At 39.4% G+C, this 23,511-nt stretch overlaps 1 protein-coding gene across 1 annotated transcript in view; it reads left to right on the top strand.

Annotated features, from left to right (window-relative positions):
- LOC145987260 (uncharacterized) overlaps positions 1-23,511 on the top strand; it is a 309,766-nt gene that overhangs the window by 250,896 nt on the left and 35,359 nt on the right. The window contains exons 4-5 of the mRNA XM_083121775.1: positions 9,860-9,993; positions 20,033-20,270. Coding sequence (XP_082977901.1) covers positions 9,860-9,993; positions 20,033-20,270 — 372 coding nt within the window. The remainder of the gene's footprint in view (positions 1-9,859; positions 9,994-20,032; positions 20,271-23,511) is intronic.

The following is a 23,511-nucleotide window of genomic DNA, read 5'->3' as shown; positions in this document are numbered from 1 at the left end:
TACAAAATTCTTAACATGTCTAGGCGACGTCTTCTGCATCAACGTTCTACAATATAGAAGTTATTAAAATTGCAAACACCTAGCTATCTCCACGAGAAACTGACATTTAGATATTCCATACATCCATACAATACTCGAGGTCGGCGAAAAATCGACATTCCCCGCCACTCTGCTATCAGTTTCGAAGGCTCCTTCTCCCTCTGGTCTGCAAAGGTTTGGAATGCTCTTCCCGATTATGTTTCTTTTGCTACAACACCCAAAAACTTCAAAGAACAAGTCGTATTATTTTTATTGCAAAGACTACAATTGAGCATTAGCTCGTACGGGTAAGCAACAAGAATCAAGTAAAGTAAAAACTTGTATTGTGCAAACACTTATCTGACACAACGAATATTTCAACCTGTGTTCATGGTATTTTAGTCTCAATTTGGAAATTGCGTATGTACACGTGTGTATGTATGTGCGTGTGTGTGTGTTAATGTATCTGTCATTGCATTCTCTTAAAATTTTATTATTTTTCATTAATGTCAAATTCATTAATGTTATGTTATATATTTGATTTCAGTATTATAAATATATGTACTGTAACTTTTAATAACCATAGTTACGTGGTAGAGCAGCCCAAGGCTGAAACTTGCTCTGTAGCACATAAAAATACTTTTCAATTCAATTCAATTCAATTTAGGATATGCAGGGGTAGGGAAGTAAACGCTTTACTTAATTCAGTCAAAAATACTTCATGAACAGACAGACATTCATGTTCGATGTACCAAAATACTGTCCATATGATCAAAGGCAAAATGGTAACATTGCACTTTAAAATCGTTGGTATATTGAATAGCAATACAAAACTAATATAAAAAATCATTTCTGCATTTATATAACTACATAACCAAGGTGCAATAATTCCGCAATTGGTTATAGAAACATTTCTTGTACACATATAGTAACAAACAATATTCACTACATAAAGTTGGCTACTTGACTAAAATTAATAGCATATTTCTTACAATTACATTACTATTTCCACTTCAAATGGATAGAGTAATGTAATTGTCTTTCGTATATGTAATGTAAGCAAATAAAAAAAACTGATCAGGACATCTGATTGACGAAGGAAGAAACTCCTAGCTTTACGGTTGTTTTAACACAGCAAAGATTATTTCACTTTCCCTGCATAAAAAAGCTATTGGGCTTGCCCCTCTTCTCAATCAACGGGTACTTTGGTGGTGGTCCCTTGTGGATAGAGTGGCCAGTGTATGATGCTAATTCCACCAATTCCGCTATGGACGATGCCTTCATGGACACTGCGAACATCAAAGAGGGATCATTATTTACTTTCAGTAATATCTCTCCGCCGCAACCGAATTGCGCACACTTTAGATCCAGAATTGCGCACAAATCTCACTGACCTGTTTCGCGCACAGATTTTGATACAACGTTGCCACTTTGATAGCTTTAAAGTCTGTGCGCAAAACTCCTTTTTTTGTTTAGACAAGAAGAGAGAGAGAAATTATAAATAAAATAGTAAATCTCTTAAGGACTAAATAAAAAAAATATAATTTGACCAGTAAATGTAGCAAGTCAAGATACAATTTTCATACCAATTTACATAATACAGTAAGTCACATTGATGTTTAGGTTAGGTTAGGTTAGGTTAGAATTATTATATGCTCTTTTTCGTCGTCAAATAAGTAATTGATAAACCTTAATTCACTTACCGCCACTGTGATCCCTTCTTATTCTCCAGAAATCGACGATACTTAAATCCATCCTTAATCACACAAGCAACTCCTTTTTCAGTAACACTCATATATCCTGCTAGTTTTTAAGGAATGAATTTTTACTCATGCTGATGCAAAGGTTGTCACCAACCAATTTGGCGTTTTGTTCGAATTCTTGAAGCTCTCATTAGCGTAAAATAAAGAGAGTAGACTTGGTGATGGACAACTTGCTTGGTAATACGCATGGATCCCACTGCACGAGTTCTAGTCAGGACACATTTCAGAGCTTCGTATCCAATTTAAACTGTAGGTCTATTCCAGATTCACTTATCGTGCAATTATTGAACTTGAAACAAACATTTGTCTTTGAAAATAATTATAAGAAATCATGACTAAATTTTTAAAATGTTTGTTTTAAGTTCACTTGATGGCCATATAGGTTCCACGTGACCAGTTGCGTAGATTAAAGGGAGGGTGTGGGTGTCCTTGTTCCCCCCAGGACAATCGCTGCCACTGGTCGTGACTGCAACTACGGTTTAAATTGGAATCCGAAACACTTTGCAATGTGCTTCCACCGGGGATCGAACGGGGGTCCTCTTGATTGCTAGGCTACAGGGCTAATATCGGGGAGGGACGACTTAAATTTCAAAAAGGAAAAAAACACGCGTATGATAAAGAAAAATCACCAAAAAGATAAACAAGTTGCAAATATATATATATGAAACATTGTTACTTGCCACAACCTTGATATACGACAATGGATCCTTTAATATTGTAATACTTTTGGAAAGTTACGCCGTATATTAATAAGTTACGTTGGTTTGTCTCTCTTCTTCATGTCGAAAGAGTAGTTTCATTTCGTGGCAAGGGTTGGTAACTTAATCTAGGTCTTGCAACACTAATCCAGGAACTTTTTTAACAAGCCATTTCAGGAGCATTACAAGCACAGAAGCCGTAGCACTTGGCTGATAAGAACATCCATCCTTGCCAACCTCTTTTTGAATCTTAGAGCCATCCGATGTGAAATACGAAGCGGGTAAGGGAAGGAGAGGAAGTCGGAAGCTCCACGTTAGAAGAGTTCGGTGAATATCCTTAGCCATCACATTTCAAGATGAAATGTTTCACCTCCTTATTTCCTGCAGGTCACATCAAAATATGTCGGACGCCAGACTGGAGCCCAGAAAACCATCACCAGCCGGCCCTGAGATCTTTAAAAAACACTATTTTGGACAGAAATCTACTTTCAATTCATGTCCTTTCTTGCAAATTAAGTCAGTCATTGCAACAGTTACACTTCTGAAGCCTCTTTGAAGTCTATATTATGCAATAGACTGCGTACGCCAGTGCCCATAAGAGTATTTTGTTTCACGTTTTCCTACATAGCACTCTAAATGTAACTGAGGTGCAGTTAAAGTAAATAAATTATAACTTCAAGTGCTGAAAAGTAACTTTAATTGAAAAAAAAAAAACTTGAGGTGCTGTAGTCCCATCAGCTCCCCCATGCGTACTCCAGTGCCCATAAGGATCATTGGTTTAGTTTCTTCTGCACAGTACTGTAAAAGCAATTAAACTGCAGTTGGAGCCATGTTAATGTAACTAAGCTAGAACTATAAGTGGTGAAAAGTAACTTAATTACAGTTGCAGGTAGTGCGAAGGTAACTGAACTGTAAAAGTTAAAAGATTTGATTATTTTTTTTGCCACTTTTGTGTAATAGCGACGGAGGGGATGAAATTAATCAAGAGACGCTCACAAAGAAAACTTATGTCCAGGCCGGTATCGCTCATAACGCACAAGCAACAAACAGCATCGTGTTGTGACGTAGACGAGGAATGCCTTTGTTGTTAGGTTAGGCTCGTTTGGTACACTGTCATTTTATCTGGGCTTGACCGAAAACGCATTATTTATGCTGAGAAAACTAAACCTAAAAAAGCCTATACTAACAACGAAGGTATTCCCTGCTGACGTCAGAATACGATGTTGGTTATTTTGTTATGAGCGGGATTGGCAAAGCAATTTCCTCGTTACGTTTGTTACGTACGTTACGCGTAATTTACTAGTAATTTACTTTCATAAATTAGTAATATAAAAACTACTTTAATTACATTACATTTTAAACTTTAATTTTCTTGCATATTTCAGAACAAAATCATTATTTTCTAAAGATTGTTTATACATCCACCTCACGGTCTCACTCTCATTAACATATTTTTCAAAATAGAATTGTTTTTCATGGCATAATTAGCAACGAACGTCTATTGGTAACTACTTATATATTTAAAACATTAAAATGCTAACCAAGGCAAAATTTATTTTACGTTTTGTAGTGTAGATTTTTTGTATGATAAATTTTACCTTGGTCAGCATTTTAATGTTTTATTAACATGGAAACAAGGCTTAACAGTGTTACTTATATTTTTTGCTTGTAAAATTCCAATATAAGAGCACATACAAATTCGGAAGGAAAGTTCTTTTAAAGCATTTTTTTTTGTTTTCTGCCACTGCCAACTGACATACATAACAATAACCATCGCAAAACCCATGTTCTCCTTTCATTTTTAAGTGTACTTCTAGTTTTTTTTACATACTTTGCGTTTTATACGTATTTCACGCGTGCCATGTAGAAAAACGTTTTCTATTCGTAATTGCACAAACCTGGTTATGAGTAGGGAAATGATTTTAAGGTGCACATTTATGGTCGGGAAAGGAAAAAAAGGTTCTGAAATGTTTTCAAAAGGTGCAAAAAACGTGCTGATAAAATGCCTTTATTCAATGCTTTTTTTCTGCGCCTTCTGTATATAATGCGCGCGGACCGCGTAGAGAACTCTGGTTCTGCCGAATAGGTTTTGTTGAAGTTTGTAGTTTCCCTCGCGGGTTTTGCTACATTATCTTCGGAACTATTAGGGCTATAATGATTATATTATACCATTGTATAGCTCTCGTTCTACTCTACAAAATGAGACTATAGACTTTTATGTAGCTGTGCTCCAGAAGAGTGAAAATCATTTATTTTTTCTGTCCAATTTCTTAACAAAACATGAAAGAAAAGGAAGGAAATAGGTGCTGAAGTATCAAAGAGGGTGTAAAAAGAGGATAAATGCTCTGATCTCACGAAAAGGTGCAACAAAGTGTGTTCATTTTACTTGATTTCATGTCCTAAAATGCATATCTCAAACGATCGGTATGAAAACAGCTATATTTTTGGATAGGTGCTGCACCTTAAAATCCGTTTCCGAGTTATGTGTGAGACCCGGGATTCGAAACCGGGACTCCTGGCGTCGTAGCGCACTGTTCAAAGAACTCCGTCATGGAGGACGGTAACACATAAAGCATAGCTGTTATATGCAACGCGTTTATTCTCGCGTATAACGCACAGGGTGGAACTAACGTCACGTATTAAGTGAAAGGTTTTCAACTCACGATTCTGAACCGAACAGAGGGCAAGGGACAAGGTAGGAAACGAGCAGAAATAGAGTAAAGGAAGAAGCGTTCCTCTTTTCATGGAAATACGGAGGGGAAATTGAGGATCAAAAACGACCTTTTACAGCTGTTTAACTTTCCTTTTCATTTCCTGCCTTCTTTGGTTCTTCTCTTTCGGGCTTCGTTATGTGATGGGATTGGTGGTTGCTTTAGCCGCTTTTGTATTCGTGTTTTACAAACAGATTTCATGCGAAGGCTGCCTCGAATTAAAGCACAGAATATCTCCGCATCAAACAGCGGAGGAAGAAAGGAAAAAGCCAATTCTAGCAAAAAGCGCCTTGCAGGTTACAAGTGGAAGGTCGATATTTTCTACGTATATTGTGCAAAATTGAGATCGCTGTTACAAGAGGGAAGAAAAAGATGTGAGATCGGAACGAGACGTCTTTTTGGAGAGTTCAGTTTGGATATATATATATACACACATACGTGGGTTAAGTCATAAGTCATGGCAACAATTTTTTTCTCGCGAACAAGGGACAATACGAAAAATCTAAGATACAGGTTTGAAAGTGTATGGAATGTACTTTTGAAAGAAGCCATCAGATGGTGTATGTGAACAACGGTGGAGTAGTAAGCACGCACCCAAGTTCAGTCGGTGAGTGACAAGGTTCGAAAATGCAGGTCAAGAAGCAGGAACAACGTTCGTACGTCAAATAACAGTTCTCCGCGGCAGAAGTGCACAAGAATGCCATACAGAGCTACGCAAAGCTGTGGGTGTGCATGCCATGCCCTATCGAACAGTGGCGAGGTGGGTGGAGGCCTTCATACGGGGCAGAGTGTCAAACTGCCGATCTGCCTCATAATTAAACACTGTTGTCCAATGTCCTGTGTTCTGCTTCTGCCCTGCGACAGTCTACTGCATCCAGACTTCATCTAGTGGCTTCATTCGAAGGTAAATTCCATACACTTTCAAACGACATCTTAGATTTATCGTGTTGTTCCCTGTTTGCGAGAAAATAATAGTTGCCATGACTTATGACTTAATCCTCGTATATATACAGGGTTTTTATAAATTATTCATACAAAAGTAACCGTTAATTGTGAAGAAAGTGTATTTGTAATGGAATATTTTTATACTTCAATGAATCTTCAAGTTTTCTCTGCAAGTGTTCAATATGTGATCCTTTCATCACACGGCAAATGTCCCAGCGGTATTCGATTTCCTGCCAAACCCTTTGAAGCATGTCTGCATCGATGGTCGCGGCTGCCTGCGTTATCGGGACCCGCCGCTCGTCGACGTTGCTGGCAAGTGGGGAAAAAACACACGTTATTTAATATAACCCAAGATAGATAAATCCATGGGTTAAATCAGGCGAACGAGGTGGCCACGGAATCGTTCCACCACGACCAATCCAAGTCGGCACTTCATGATTGACGTAGGCGGTTACTTCTTTATGAAAATGCGGAGGAAAATGGAATCAACACCCATACCTTCACGCAATTGTGGCATTAGATAATTCTCAAGCATGTCCAGGTATGATATGCCTCTGACAGTACATGATGACTGGCGCAATAGTAGAGAAGATAAGCAAACGCTCATGCCTCCAGTGGCGGCGTCTGAAACTAACAACTGGAAGCACACACAATAAACTTGAAGATATGCTGTATTCATTGTTGTATAAACCATTTCTGTTACACATACGCTTCCTTCACAATTAACGGTTACTTTTGTATAACAAATTTATAGAAACCCTGTATGTGTGTTTGTGTGTGTATGTATGTATGTATGTATGTATTTTTGCACGCTTTTACTGTGTATATATACAGCACGATTCAGTAAAAGCATGCAAAAATGAAACAGAAAATAGGTGATGCACCACTGAACAATTTGAGATATGCAATCTAGGGTTGGAGAAGCCACTGTAATGAGATATGGGCTTAAACATGTCGAGCTCTGTGCCAAGTACTATGGTCCATAGGAATGACAAATTAGTGTCGTGTGGATTTGAATTTGAATTTGAATTTAAAATTTTGGGTGCGTTAGCACTTAGGCTATTTTGCACCCTTCACATTATACGGGGGCCAGCCCCTTATCATTACAAATAACAACTCTAACGTTGCATAATTAATAATCTTCAAATGTTCTGACTTCTGTTAAAAGCTGAGGCTGTAAACGGGCACTCAGCACACATAAGGACAAAAAACAGGACAACACACACAAAATTATGCTGGCCATAGTGCCAGTCGCCAGAGCCTCGTTAGTCTACAGTCCAGGGTGTACTACGTGGAAGTGAGGTTGAATTTTGTGCGCCTACGTGGAAGGTACCCCTTACACCCCAGTGTCGTGTGGACATTGCTGACGTACAGTAGGATCAATGAGTATCACCGTGCAAAGTGTCAATAGCCATATTAATTATTTTTTTCTCTTACATTCTATGTGTATTTAAGCGATGTTTTTTTATGTATACTGGTGCAGAAGTTGTCAACCGCTTGTTTTGAGTTTTCTTTTAATTCTTGAAGCTCTTATTGGGTCAAATAAATTGCACGAACATGGTGATGGACAATTTGCACGGTAATAGTCATGGATCCCACTGTACAATGAGTAGCGACATTTATTGACATTGATTTACACGTATGAGTTACATTCTTGACGATTGCAAACTAAAAGTAAGACTTGAAGCTTTCCTGGCGACGAATGATGAATAGATTTTCTCTGGCTATCGACCAGGTGAGTTGCAAACTAGTTTCATAGCTTTGACAAGCAGGTGCTTACAACATAGAATTATGCTCCTCGCAACAGCTGTTCAAAAAGACGACGACCAACCAGAATGCAAGCATGACAGCAGTGTACAAGATTCTGGAGCACACTTAAAAATATCCCTGGCGTGTTACTACTCATATCACGAGCGGCAACAATCTTGGTGATTGTCCAACACATTGTGTGTTGTACATGTCCCTGTCCAATAAGGTCTCGTAAACAAGCGATTTAAGATATCCCAAGGCAAAAAATAGAGTAGATACAGGTCGGGTGACTTAGTAGGCCAGGGAATAGAGCCTTTCCATCCAATACAGTGCACAGAAAAGGTAACATCCAGATGGTTGCGGACATCCACACTGGAGTGGGGCGGTGCTCCGGATCTCGATACTCTGGTTTCTCCGACCCTAGGTTCCCTATCTCAAATTGTTCCGTGGTGCATCACATATTTCCTGTTTTATTTTTGCACAATCTCACTGAATTACCCTGTATATATACACACATATGTGTACATATATTAAACAACATTCTTACAGTGAGTCTAATGTCCGCCATCTTGAAATGTGTTTCCCGATTTATCTCAAATTCAATGTAAGTCCTCCAACGTGTGAGCAGACGAGAACGTCCAAAGGAAGTTTTTCACGGAGGGGCAAGTAAGGTAATATTTCCAGAGAAAAGCAAGCGAGGGTTATTTTCTCCAATAATAGCTTTGGCCCCTCAAAAAACACTCCTTCAATTTGAAGTTTTCTTGTTCCTGCAACTTCCTTCACATTGATTGAGTTGGTGTTTTAAGTCCACTTTATGCACAGTAAGGCTAATTGGGACTGGACCTTCAGTTTAGAGTGGGATCCGAACCACTATCTGTTTTCACCGGGAATCGAACACACGACCCCTTGATTACAAACCGAAGACACTACCACTGCGCCATCGGCGAGGGCCGCAACTTCCTTCTGATAATTAACATAAATTACTGTGACTTAAACTAAATTATATGTTAGACTGTTCGCGCCCGTCATCCAACAAGAAGACACTTTTCTTGTTTCGGCCGCTGTTTGTAGCATTTCCAGGAAGATAATGGTGCTGTAGGTAGACTATACACATAATACACATAAATGAGACACTCAATTACATCGAACTAATGTATTCGTCTCAAAATATACATTATTTGCAGACAGCCTGCAATACATTTCACATTGCGTCGCTTCTCTCTTCACAGACTATTCACTCTCTCACTTTCAGTAGGCACTAGTGTCCAGAGAATAATATGGCGGCCATCTTGGCTCCAAAAGCACAAGGTACGGAACATAGACACATGTAATTTTAGGTTGACATCTATTTTCTAGTGAGGGCGTGGTTTCCCTTGCCCCCTACCTTTCCGGACGTCCTTGTGCACAGGAGATGCTACAGAAAATTTTGGTCAAAACCTCTACTGTTATTGATGGCATTTTCAATAATCTTCCCCGACCTCAAGACGGTCGGAGCGTGGTACTGATTACATCACCTCCTGAAAATGACTTATTGTGACTGTATGGGGCACTACCTACTCATCTCCTCCCTATGCCTTAACAGTATGTTGCAATGTGCAGAGTATAGCTTAATGTTTTTTAATATATTTTAATTAATATGCTACATCCTATCACATTCTGTACTCCTTTCATAATATAAATCTATACTCTGTTCAAGCAATCTGTGGAGCAAGCGCAAGTCATCTGCGCAAGTAGAGACTAGAAAAAGAACGCGCAAGAGGGAAAAGAGATTTCACAGGGGTAAAACGCCGCTGCAGCTATCAGCAGTTTGCAGCAGCGCTCATTGTTTTGCTCGGCCCACTCGCTTTCTCCCCTTCCCTGCCACTATCAGCAGTGTTGCTCCACAGACTTCTGGGACGGAGTATAGATCCGCCTGTCTTAGTAGATTGCAGTTCTACAGTACCGCATTTCAATGCATGATCTTCTTTTCTTTCAGACCTTCCAGACCGTGGACCCATTATCCACACAGAACGCATGTCGTACGCTGTTGGTGAAACTGTACGAGCAAATTGCACAGCCCTTAACACCTACCCTCCAGCCAACATAAGTTGGACCGTTAACGGAAGAGAGGTAAGTGCATTTAGTTTAAGTGTTTGCAATTTTATTTGTTATTGTTTCTGATTTTACATAGTGGTGAATGTTGCCATTAGCTAAGTTTTCAACGGAAATGACGAAACGCAACATGAACTCCATAGTTTGGGTTTTTAAGGTTTGGGTTTCATCCATCCCAGGTTTGCAATAGAGACGTAGATGTGGCATTTTTCCTCCGTTCAGTGCGTGACGACAAGTGAACGTATCAATAAAATATGAACCAACAGTGTTGCCATCTGCAGGCATTTTAAACTTGAATACAGAAAGCACAGATGTTCAAACATATCTTATATACTTAATGCTGAATGCCAGAAACAGAAGCCTGAGTATGTTTAAAATGAAAAAATGGATATCAGCAACTATCAGTCTTCATCGTGTCTTCAGTTATGTAACTTATATTGCATCGTGGAACCAGAGATAAACGTCTTTATTTGTGTTAGAACACTGCTATACAAAAAAACTTTATGTGTTAATGGATAAATTCACATGTTTGGGATCTTATCAGAAAGTAATCATAGCCCAACATCTATAGTTCTAATAATTGAAGGCTTCATCTACCATTATCATTCCGACATAGCAGCATACATACAGAAATTTCGTTTGTTTGTTTGTAATTGGAGTAAATTTTTAGTTCTCTTTCCTTCTACTTTTGGATAATTGCAACTCGAAAAAAGGAATATTATCCTGAATATACGAAGTGCAAACTGTCCACAAATGGATTGTTTGTAATTAGTATAAACGTATACCTATTTGCAAATAAGAAGATCTATATCTTAATGGCATGTCTGAAAAGTATAGTAAAGTACATATTTTCATTTCCTAATATTACTTTATCAAAGTCTCGAACGAGAATGACTCATTTCGACTTTACAAAGATCTGCCTCGTTATGGCAGGTCTCGACATAACTATCCTCACTCACACATTTATGATTCTTAATAGAGCGTTTCTATTCTAGAAATAATATATATAATGGTAATCAATAACACCAGGCTTTCCATTAACTTCGTGATTGATGCTCCCTTGGTCGGCCGTTGGGACCACGTAAACTGGTTTGCCCTCTGATTAGTTTAATTAATTACTGAGATATAAATATAGAACCCCTTCTCATGTTCACATGTTTCTTCACGAACCACATATTAACTTTAATCGGGATTTATGACTCTCTTTATCATATTTCAACATTATTTTGTTTTCCACAAAAATAATCTTTCTTCAACACATTTTACTATCACTGTTTCTAATGGAACTCTTTCGTAATTTTCTTCCATAAATCGATATTTACACTTACATCTAAAGAACATTTCATCAACGAAATGAGCACGAATTTATTCAGGCGGACAATTTTTTTTAATTAACTATATGACAATATAATTTTAAAATAATTTAGCATAGGGTTCAGCTAGATTAATAAGCTACTGAAATTGAACAAAATACACAACTGATAATAAACATTATAAAACTGGAAACATTTGAAAAACAGTAAAATCTTTGTGTAAATTGTCTCTTATGTATTTCCGTATGCTTCATACAGAACCTTCGTAATTCTAGTCTAATTCAAGACATTATCGTCGAAAATAATACATAATTGTAGTTCTAATAAATGAGTGATAAAGTGTTTCAAATCTGCACTGCGTTGTACATATACTTTAGGTATAACACTAAAATCATACACAATGTCATATTATAACCACACTGAAATCGCCTTTATGCAAGATGATCCATGCAATTTATTAGAAGGTTGCTCACAGTTTGATTTTAGAAAGTTACAGAAAACTTAATGAAGCTTCAAATAATTAACTTTAATGCAGACAGTTTGATTGCCACAAGTATTATTTCTGTGCAAAAACAATTACACATGCTGTTGTATAACAATGAAGGTACAGAACTGTATCTGACGGAATTATTATTATATCCACCATGACATGAAAGATATTTTTTTTCTATTTTAGGCCACTTTTATACTTCATGGCCTAATCGCGATGATGAGAATGAAGGGTCTGTTGACACAGGTTATGCGATAAAAAGAATGAACTACATTACCCAGAGTTCGAACCTGAGAATGTAAGATTCAAATACACGTGTTGGCATGAATCAAACAACATGATAAGATCCTATACATGTACACCATTTCTTCACATTTCAAAGGTCAGTATTATGCTACAATCATTTTTCGTCATCATCTTCTTCTAAGAGAACCAAACCCAACAACCCCAACCTAACCATCACAGATTATTTACTACCCCAATAAGGTATCAACCAATGGGATTGCTTGAAACAGTTGTAACTGTCACTACCCATTTCAAACCAACAACAACCTCACAGAATATAAACCCATTTCTTCAAACCTGACATCGCTTCTTAAAATATTTAACCATCTTCAATCCTAACAGAGACCTCTGACTTTCTAGAGTGTTACGATAACCCTCCTGCCCCGGAGGCCGATGACAACAGATATACCAGCTTCTAATCTTTGTTAAGTCATTGCATGTCTTTTATAATCAAGATCACTAGTTCATCATTCATCTTCATAGTTCATCTTCCACGTTCAGTTTTTGCATAAATAGGCTAATCGGGACTGTGCCTGCAATTTACAGTGGGATCCTAATCCACCGGGTATAGAATCCTGGAACCCCTTGATTGCAAGGTGACGACGTTACCACTATGTTATCAGGGGGACCCAACTTCATGATTGTGATCAACACAGAGAAGCAGAGAAGGTAAAGAAGAAATCTTGTTTCGAAAGCCAGTTCGGGATCTTTGACATAGCTCGAGAGGAAGCCTATCTGGTTTCGAGCCAGCATCTGGTTTTATGAGAAGCGCTGCTGTCACTTCTACCTGCAGTGTTTAGACAACCAACACGAACTGTGACGACGTTATACTCCCAAGCTCTCCACATTATACAGGGTGTCCCAGAAATAGGTGGCATAACTTCAGGAGCGTATTCCTTACATGGAAACAATGGTAAAAGTTTATATGAACATAGGTCCGGAAATGTTTATTTTCTGAGATATAGCCTGTCACAACACGTGCACACTGGAATTTGTCAATCTTCTACATTTGGTCTACGGCACTTAGTTCTTCACAGTACCCTAGACGAGATGTTCAAAATGGCAACCCCCAGCCTCAATACAGGCCGTATATCGACGTCGTATAGCCACTCGAATATACGCTCCCAAATGCCTGGCGTGTTCCGTATTGTCTCACAACCTGCTACAATGCGATTGCGGAGAGTATTCACATCTGCCAATGCAGAGTAATACACCAGTGATTTCAAATGGCCCCACAAGTAGAAATCCAAGGGGTTTAAATCGGGTGAGCGTGGAGGCTAAGTAATTGGTCCATCTCTACCGGTCCACAGACCAGAGTACCTTCGATGCATATACCTGCGGGAAACAAGACTAAAGTGTGCGGGAGCACCATAATGCATGTAGTGCGTTTGTTGTCGTATATTCAGTTGAACATCTTCCAAGACGGGTCTCTACAGCATTGTCATCGGTCCCGAGTTCGATACCGGATGGAGGCACAAAGTGGTTCGGATTCCATTTTAAACTGTAGGTCCAGTCCCGATTAGCCTTACTGTGCACAAAGTGGAACGAAACCAAACCAAGCATTGTCATCTGCCAAACTATACATGAAATGTATCTGCTCGTTCCTGATTGGTGAACATGGTCTCAACAACGCCAACTCAGCATGTACTACTCATCAAATACCTGGTTGTGTTACAGTAAACCACCTGTGGAAGATAGACAGATTCCAGTGAGCACGTGTTGTTACAGCCTATAACTCGGAAACCAAACATTTCCGGACCTATGTTCATATGAACTTTTTTCATTGCTTACATGTAAGGAACACGCTCCTGAAATTATGCCAGCTATTTATGGGACACCCTGTATACAAAATATAGCACACCACAATAACACAACCTAGCAAAGATAACAGCAACCGCACGTTATGAAATCTCTGAAGAAACTGAATTGGCCACATCTCATTTACTCCACGTGGACTTGACAAGTACCGGTGGTTATAATTCAACTGACGGTGTTCAGAGTGGTACAGAACGGCCTCTAATGAGCGTAGGAGTCTGAAACTTCGTAGATATGCTAATGAAGCAATGCGGTCGCGAATTATGAAAAACAAGTTCCAATTCTTTACACTAGGTTAAAATATGGCGCTGTAAGCAGTCAGAATGTGGTATGGGTACAGTCAAAAGGCAGGATTGATCAAACACATGATAACAGTGGTTCTGGCACGCTTATTAGGAACTATGGTTAAAAGAACTGTTCAATATGGCCTCCCAACTCAGCAACATGCTGCATCCGTAACACGGCATGGTCAACAGTTGCTCCCAGCATGTCTGGCGAAATCTGAGCGATATGTCGTTGTATGCTAGCCTTCAGATCAGGAAGAGACCGGATATGTCCCTGATAGACACGATTTTTAAATATTCCCACAACCAGAAATCACATGGATTTAGATCGAGGGACCTGGAAGGCTACGCCTAGAGATGATGCGGTCATTAGTGAAGGTTTCTAGCAGCAAATGTTTCACGTGGCGAGCGACATGTGGTGTTGCCCCATCTTGCATGAAAATGGTGGTGTGGTCACAGTTCCGTTCTTGCAAAGCTGGAATCACGTGTTGCACAAGGTCCCTATAACGTGCAGATGTCATTGTACATCTAACATGCCCTCGAGGTGACATCTCCTCAAAGAAAAATGTACCAAGAAAGAAGGAGCTAGTGAACCCACACCAAACAGTCACATAAACTGAGTGCAATGGTTGTTCCTGCACAACATGTGGATAAGTGGAACCCCCTAAGCGCCAGTTCTGTGTATTCACTGCACCGTCCAGAGTAAATTGCGCCTTTTCAGTCCACATAATATTCCCCGGCCTCATGTCATTCACTTCCATGCGTGCCAAAAACCGATGGGCAAACTCACGGCGTTGTGGAATATCTTGGGGTTTCAATTGGTGCACAGTTTGAATCTTGTAGGGATACCAGTGTAACATGCACCGCAAAACCTTGCGAACTGTTGACCAGGGAAGAGACAATTCACGTGCCACAGCTCGAGCACTGGTTGCAGCAGTTGAAGCTACAGCAACTTCATGTACAATTTCCATGGGGATGGGCCGCCTTCCTCTCCCTGGTGCGACACCCAATTCACCTGTTTCCTTCAATTTCTTCATCATGTTCTTTAGCCCCTTAATTGACATAATATAGTCCTTTTCTCAGCCCTTTCTTTCGGCGATATTCCCGCAATGCAATGTTGCTATTGCTCCCATTCTGGTAAAACAACTTTACTAGCAGTGCACGTTCTATCTTCGCAACAGCCATTGTGTTTTACACGAACAAATTCAACCTTTTTAATATTCAACAAATATTCACATCACAATAGGAATCATCGACAAGCGTCACCAACAACAACCAGGGAGCTCACACATCGGTTAGGCAATGCCAACGACTTGGAAATAACATACTGACGTCAGAGTTACGGAAATTTCCACGTTCTGACTGCTTTCAGCGGTATATTTTAACCTGGTGGCGAGAATTAGAACTATTTTTTTCATAATTCGCGAGCGCATTGCTTCATTAGCATATCTATGAAGTTCCCGACTCCTACGCTCATTACAGCCCGTGCTGTACCACTCTGAACACCGTCACTTTAATTATAACCACCTGGTACTACCAGTTCCTAAAACGGACGCTATATGTGGGAAAGGTCAGAGGAGAGGATTTACTGGCCTCCACTTGGACTTGCCATATTGTTGTCAGTGGGAAAGAAATCTTTCTTAACTGTCTTTGAAGTAAAGTGGCGTTCGAGTCAGGACTTCAACTTTGCATAAAAACAGAGTGGCCGCGGTGGCTCAGTCGGTAACGCGTCTGACTACCATGCTAAAGGTCCCGGGTTCGATCCCCGGCCGGTTCAAATCCGGGAACTTTTCTAACGGTGGAAGCGGCCCCGGCGCCTACCCAGCGTCGAATAACATGGGTACCTGGGGGAAACCCTGGGGGGTAAAGGCGGTCAGGGGCGTGATGCTGATCACATCACCCCCACTCACGACCGGATCAAGAAAGTGTGGGGCGTTACCCCCACACCCCCTATACGCCTTCATGGCGTGGTGCTAAGCACAGGGGAACACTTTACCTTTATCTTTACCTTTTATAAAAACAGAGTAGAAATTTGACTGAATCCAGAGTACATACATTCGTTCCACCTACACACCGGCTGTGACACTAGTTTTCGGTCCTCACTATTGTAAGAGGTCCGATCAATGAGGGAAAAAACAAATAGCGCCGAAAGCACTTTAATCAGAGCAATAAAGTTTCATCTGCTGCAAGGCGTTGGGAAGAGTAAGAATTAGACCAGAGCTGCCAGCAACGAAGTTCCCTTAGCCCTCCTGAAACACCTAGACTAACCCACGTGCTGTTGGGGATGTGCCATGGTTACCGTGAACAATAGACTTACAGAGGTTATAAATCAGGCTCCCAATAACACGGTAACCCTCCAATGTACTAAATTTCAAGGCGAGAGACGAACACGTTGCAATCAAGATTTCTGATAGCGAAATGAGATAAGACACTAAAACCCTATCGAGTCATGGAGTTAAATTTTCTATTTTTTTACTACCCCTAATAGAACATGTACGAGGAACAAATAACAATATTTTATAGCCATATTCGTAAGGAAATCCATGCCAAAAAAGTGGCCACGATGTCAGTTCCTGCATAGTGCGTTTCTAGTTCGTGTGCTGAATGCGAAGATCAGCCCCGTAGCTAGATATTTTTGAGCCCTAAGCAAGATTCTGTTTTGGCGCCCCCCTTACACACTCATTAAAAATAATATAGGTTATGTATAAAGATTCGTAGTTTGCATTTCTGATTTTGCATATAAAAAGGTCTACTATGTTTAAGAATATTTCAGTTATGCCATACTTTCAGAAAAATATCTTTGAAAACGTACTATTACAGGATGTCTACCAAAATAACAAATCCAAAATTCTTGACCATTTCTCCCTTTTCTTAATATGTAATTAATCGCCTCCTATTAAGGTGCAGTTGGAAATTAAGAAAAAATATATTTTTATTCAATAAAAAAACCCTACCACAAGGCTGATTAAGATGAAACTGAAGCTGTACTTTAACAAGAGTTTGCTTTAAGTCCACTTTGCTTTAAATCCGAACCACTATGTACCTTAACAAGAGATTTAGACTTGCTTTAATTACTAATTCATGTAAAATTTAATGCTTCAGACTTCATCCTGGATGGAGAATTGCCACATTACTTTTAATATTTTTTACAAAACTTCACGCATAATTCTCAAGAAACAAAGCGAAAAATCTTCACCACAACTCAATACAATTTTAAATTTCCCAATATTGAATTTTATCAAATCTCAGTACAGGTATATAACATATGTAAATTTACTATAGTGTAAAACAAATTGCAAAAATTCTTGACCACAAGCATAATTTATTGACTTTTTTCTTGGCATTCTTGACTGGTAGACACTCTGTATTACTACTACCTTTGGGGGAAAACGCTAACAACTAAAAGAATTTAAAAAAAGGATCGAGTAGCATCTTGTATATTTTTTCTCCCGTTATCTCAGCCAACTGTAAACTTCTCCGTCTCATATTAATTTTCTTGTCATCTTCTTTCTTATGATGTTTTTTTTTTAAATTAACTCCTCGTTACCGACCTGGAAAAAGCTCTGCTAGTCAAGTTTATCAATATTCATATTTTTTTCTAAATACCTACACAAAATTACCAACAGTTACAACAAATGTTTTTTTTTTTTTTTTTTAGTAACGGTCTAAGAGACCAACATCTGGTTCGATAGTGGTGGTCTACTTTCAATCTTGGTACAGAAATTCTCGGCTTCGAATCCTGGTCAGAGCATGGGTGTTCTTTGTGAGTCTTTCTTCATCAATTTTATCTAATGATCATCCGCCAACTTTTGCAATTATTAAAAATCTTAGTAAAAGCCACGCCACATGACAACTTTAACCTGAAGTTCATCCGAACCGCTGGGTCTGCGAGGCATTTTCGCCACCACTATGCAAAAAGAGCATATGATATATTTCAAACGAAAGTAGTGACGAAAGATTTGCTCTTGTGCGCTTCCTGCTTTCGATGAAATCCCTGAAAGAAACGGATCAAAACATGATCCCTAGTAAGATCAAGATAGCGTTTCGGAAAAAAAACCTCTTACCCTGCATTAGAGGAGGTAATTCTGAATATTTTACCCCGTCCATCGAACACGGTGTAGAAACCATTTTATGGTTGGCAGTACAGTGCGCCACATTAACACGAATTTACCTTGCTCAAATGATAATTATAATTAATAACGTGAAAAGTTTTTCCAAATAGCTGTCTTCTTGCAGCATATCATGCACGCAACATTGGGAGAATCCCGTTTTTCGTCCACCATCTTGAAACGCTTTGACCGATTTCGTTCAAGCGCAATACAAGCCCAGTCCGCAAAAGCATCTACTCTCTATCCACTGTTAAAACAAAGTCAATGTAAAGAAATACACGTGGCGTTTGAGTAATCCTATTGGTTGTTTGAATGGCAGCTGCGCAGAAATATTGCACGTAGAAATATAATGCATGAGGAAAGGCCATACAGTCCAATGTTGAAATTGTGGGACCTTATATTGCGAACCGTACATCTACGACCAAAATACTCATCGGAGGGCACTAGAATCAACACACTATATTTCAGTTGTCACGTGGGTCTCTTTACATCAATTAGTTCTTGCGGTGAATGAAAAATAGCTGCTATCAAAAGTTTAGCTCAAAATCTACATTAGGGTTTCTAACATTGCAAGAATATTGGCGACTTGTTTCTTTCTATCGTACCCGTCTCTTCCAAAATCATATATATATATATATATATATATATATATCTTGATTTCTTATTGTCAAAATGTACCTCAAGTAAAACCCTAAAACATTTGCGAGAGTCGTTCAGTAAGTTCCAAAAGTATAAAATGGATTGTTTTTTCAGAATATCAAGAATGGGAAAAGCTGGACCTAGATGCACAATAAGTTACTTCATACAGCAAATCCTTGGTACCTCACTGAGAGATTGCTTCCATTAAGAAATGTAGATTTACCATACACATGATCCCAAAGTTCTAATCTTATAACAATAAAAACTCAAAAAACTGATTTTTTAGCAACTCTTTTACTGTGTCAGTGGTTATAGACTGGAATGAAATCCCACATGAAAGAAGAAAGTCAAGGAAGCTTTATGGAATGATGCTAAAACTTGGATTCTTGGTTTCTATTTATTGTCGAATGGTTAATATATGATCAACAAAAAGTAAAAGTGTTATGGCCTGCTATTTATATACACCTACATATGTGTTTGTGTATTTATGAATTGCTATTTTTCTGTGGTTTGTCTGATGTGAATGGCGTATGTACTCGCACTTTCATTATTTTATATGTTCGCATCTTAATTATATTATGAAAGCATATTATGAACTCTATGGTTGAGTATAAGACAAGGCCTGAGCCTTAATTTCCGACATACAAAATAAGAGAAAAATAAATAAGTAAAATAAATATATCAGGGTATTCACTGGCGTCTGAATTACAGCCAGTATACAGTATTCCTTTGTAGGATTGTGTGTTGTCCTGTATTTTGTATTTGTACGTTTCCAGTGCCCCTTTACAGCCTCTTATTTTAACTAGTGAATAAAGATTTTATTCCTTAGAGAGGAGTGTTGATTTTAATTATGATAGGGGCTTGGCCCCAACTTTCAGCACAATCCGTTGCTTCGAACGGACTCCAGATGGCTCTGAGTTGAGCAACTTTAATTCTGACCACCCAGGATGTCTGTCGTTTACGGTAAAGTGTATTTTCCTGCTTTGGTTTACAAAGCTTTCTTATTTGTAATTCTCGTCTTGCGTATCCTGTGCTCTATGCTCGATATCATATAAGATTTTGGGTATGTTTTCAGTACATGTATGCAGGACTATAGCCTCCGACATTCTTTATGTTTTGCAGGCCCGACCGAGACATATCAGGCACTACCCACCGAAGCAAGAAGACAATAACATAACCACGTCTGTGTTGGGTATCCAGATGGAAACGCACAGTGGGACCTTCCGGCGGGGGAAGCTGACCTTGAAGTGCCAGGCCAGGATGTTCTCCATCTACAATAAGTCAACAGAGGTCGCTTTGGAGGAGGAGAGGCCAAGACTCGCCTCGGTGCTCGGTACTCGAGAGTCATCTTCCGACAAAGGTAAGTCTGTCGGAGGAATATTTTTTTCACGGTAAATGGTTGCTACGGTAGGAAATCCGTCATGAACTATTGGCACGACTCACGAATGCTTCCCCGAGAATTAAAACCGGTCATGGGTGTTCCTCCCCAACGGCCAGTACTACCTCGACCACGTAGCTTTACGAGAAACTGATGAGGACAATTGAAGATCAACGTTTTATAAAAGTCTGGTAGAGAAAGAATTTCTCTATATCACTCTGATCCAAACTCACCTTATTCTCTACAATTCTCACTCCTCCTCTTTCTCCTCTACAACAGTTACCATAAATCCCCTCTTTTTTTAAGCTCTTCACTGTAACTGTTGGCTAGTCCAATGTCGTGCCTACAGTTCATAATGAGCTGAGTTACTTTTCTCTTGAGTGTTTTTCCCAAGTCCACTTTTATGCACAGACTAATTGGGACTTGACCACTATGTGCATCCAACCAGTATCGAACCAAGGAGCCCCTGATTACAATTCGACGACGATATGACTATGCCATCGGGGACACTTACCATAATGAGTTTCATACATAACTGTAGCATCAAAAATTGACGGTTCCATCAAGTGTAAACATTGATTCAATGTGGCGTCCGAATTGGTTCGCGCGTCAATCCTCGAACTTTTGATTGGTCCTTGCAGAGACAAAGGAAGTGTTCTCGCAGTTTCGTTGACACAGGGCAGGAAAATCCACATATTTTACCAAAAGCACGATAGTAGATAATTCCACCTATTAGTATATTGTTCCTAAAAAATGTTCATCCTAATTATCTTACCTGGCTATGCGACACCAACAAGGAAGCGATACTAACTACTATTTTGAATAATGTAATTCCTTGTGGACTTGGTGACAGTTGCTCATTTCATTTTGAACCACATACCAGGATGATCATTTTAATAGAAATACAAAACCTACTTGATACATTATTTAGGCATTAATTTCATTCCCATGTCCATTATGTTTTTCAAAAGCCTTATACAATGAATAATGCAATTAAATGTGTCTCTACTTGCCACTAGAGATGTAATTTAGAAGTGACAAGGACAAGGGGGCACTATCACCTCTTAAAATAGAGAAAATTGGAAATATAGTGGAACAAAACTACTACTTATCCAGTAGGTGGGAACTCAGAATAAAGCTACTTTATTTCACAAAATCTCGTGTTAAACGAGTGGGTCATTGTGACAGAAAAGAGCTGAAATTCGTAATTTCTTTGCAGCATTATTTTCTTATAATGCAGAAAACTTCGCCAGTGCATTTCTTCAAAACTTAGCGCCCGGATTATGCTCCTCAGCGAAGCCACTCTAGTTCAAATACCGTATATTTCTCTTGGTTTATTTCAATGGCACCTCGCTATTGTCTTATACGTGCTCTAAAAGCTGAAAGTCAAACCACCCTTGCCTGAAGGGTTGCACTTGTTTTCATGGGAAACATGCCGTGAAAGATCTCATAGCAGATGTAATGTTTTTATAATTCTGGGATATTGAATTGTTTCACATTTGTTTTAATTCGTATCCTAAGTTGCTTATTTTAGACGGTGTTAAGGGGCTTGAACGCCGAGAAATGTTCTGAATACAGACAAGTATCTATCTTATTTATCACAAGAGGGCAACATTATATGCGCTAAAACTGATGAACTCTGCAGTTAAATAAAACTTCTTATTTTTTAAATAAATTATTTAAAAAGCACTCTTCCAAAGAAATTAACAGCATTGACAGGTTAACCTTGAAAGTACTCCTAATTATAAAACAAAGTATTTGCATGTTATTGTTCCATATTACTATTGTTCAGTGATGTCTCTTAATGTGATTATATTGTTGAGTTTTGTGTTAGCAGGTAGAAGCTTATTGTTGAATCCTTAAATTTGTAACGACCCTGCGTGGTCGCCACATTTAACGACACTGCTTGGTCGCAATATTATATTTTGTTAAGAAGGTATGGATGAAGAATGCATGCTAAAAGTTTAAATGTGTTAACGGATCCACCTCTACGTTTATTAGTTTCGCTTAATATTATTTGACCCTGCGTGGTCTATGTATTCTGTAAATGTTGACGGGTCCACCTCTACGTTTATTAACTTCGCTCATTATTAGACCCTGCGTGGTCGTTGTATTTGGTAAATGTTATTATTTATTGTCAATTACACTGTTCAACTCGATGTTTAGGATTACAGAGTCCTGCGAGGCTTATTATTAATTGTATTGTCTGAATGCACACAGTTTTAGTTTATATTGACACATGCAACTAGTGATTTTCCCACTAGTGTTTTCTTAATGTTACTTCTTGGATGATTCTCAGTACGAAGGTTGCAATATGTAAAAAAGTGAGTTAGCAACGCGTACTTGTAGTTACTATTTTCACCACCCATGCGCCACCGCGAGTATAAAGCCAGCGCAGCGAGGCCCGCAGTTCAGTTGGCTTTCTGGTCGGCTCACGATAAGATCTCTCCTACCAACTGACCTGGAAGAAGGATCACTCCGCTCTTGCGAGAGTCCAAGCATCCTAAAGAAGGAAGGAAGAAAGGTGCACTCCGCTCTTGCGAGAGTCCAAGCATCCTAAAGAAGGAAGGAAGGAAGGTGCACTCCGCTCTTGCGAGAGACCAAGCACCCGAGAGAAGTTGTCCTCCGCCTGCGGGCGAGAGAAGCCGCACTCCGCTTTCCAGCGAGAGAGGTTGAACTCTGCCTTTGGCAAGAGAACCCACTCCACTTTCGAGTGAGAGATACCCCACTCCGCTTATTGGCGAGAGAGAACAACTCCACTTTCGAGTGAGAGGACCCGCTCCGCTTGCTGCGAGAGATTTCCTTCCCCTATCAACCTGCGGCACCCCGCCAGGGTAGTGTGGCGTTGGGTTTCCAGACAACCTACGGCGACCAGGCCATAAATAAAATTAGGTCCCCATACTCCCCATTGGCTCCTCACTGTGAGGAATGAATTGGATGTTCCCTGCTTCCCCCTTTTTTTTCTTCGAGTCTAAAGGTGGTACAGGTAAATGCACGTGAGTGGTAAGGGTAAAGGTAAAGACACGTGTGTAAATGTGCTAACGGACATCCTTGTGATAGCATTATAATAAACTGTTACATCTATATATAAACCTGGTTTAGTTTTTCTTTACACCCAGCAAGCCCTGAGATATTTCTGAGTCTTTGTACTACGACTGAATCAGTTAGCACATATGGGTAGACTTTTGCCGACCACCCAACTGCAGTGTTTAGCGTGTTGAAC

The sequence above is a fragment of the Lepisma saccharinum genome, chromosome 4, assembly GCF_977018435.1.
Source record: "Lepisma saccharinum chromosome 4, izLepSacc3.1, whole genome shotgun sequence".
NCBI classification, from domain to species: Eukaryota; Metazoa; Arthropoda; class Insecta; order Zygentoma; family Lepismatidae; genus Lepisma; species Lepisma saccharinum.
Note: the sequence above shows the minus strand (reverse complement) of the source record. Positions and strands in the feature narration are given on the sequence as shown.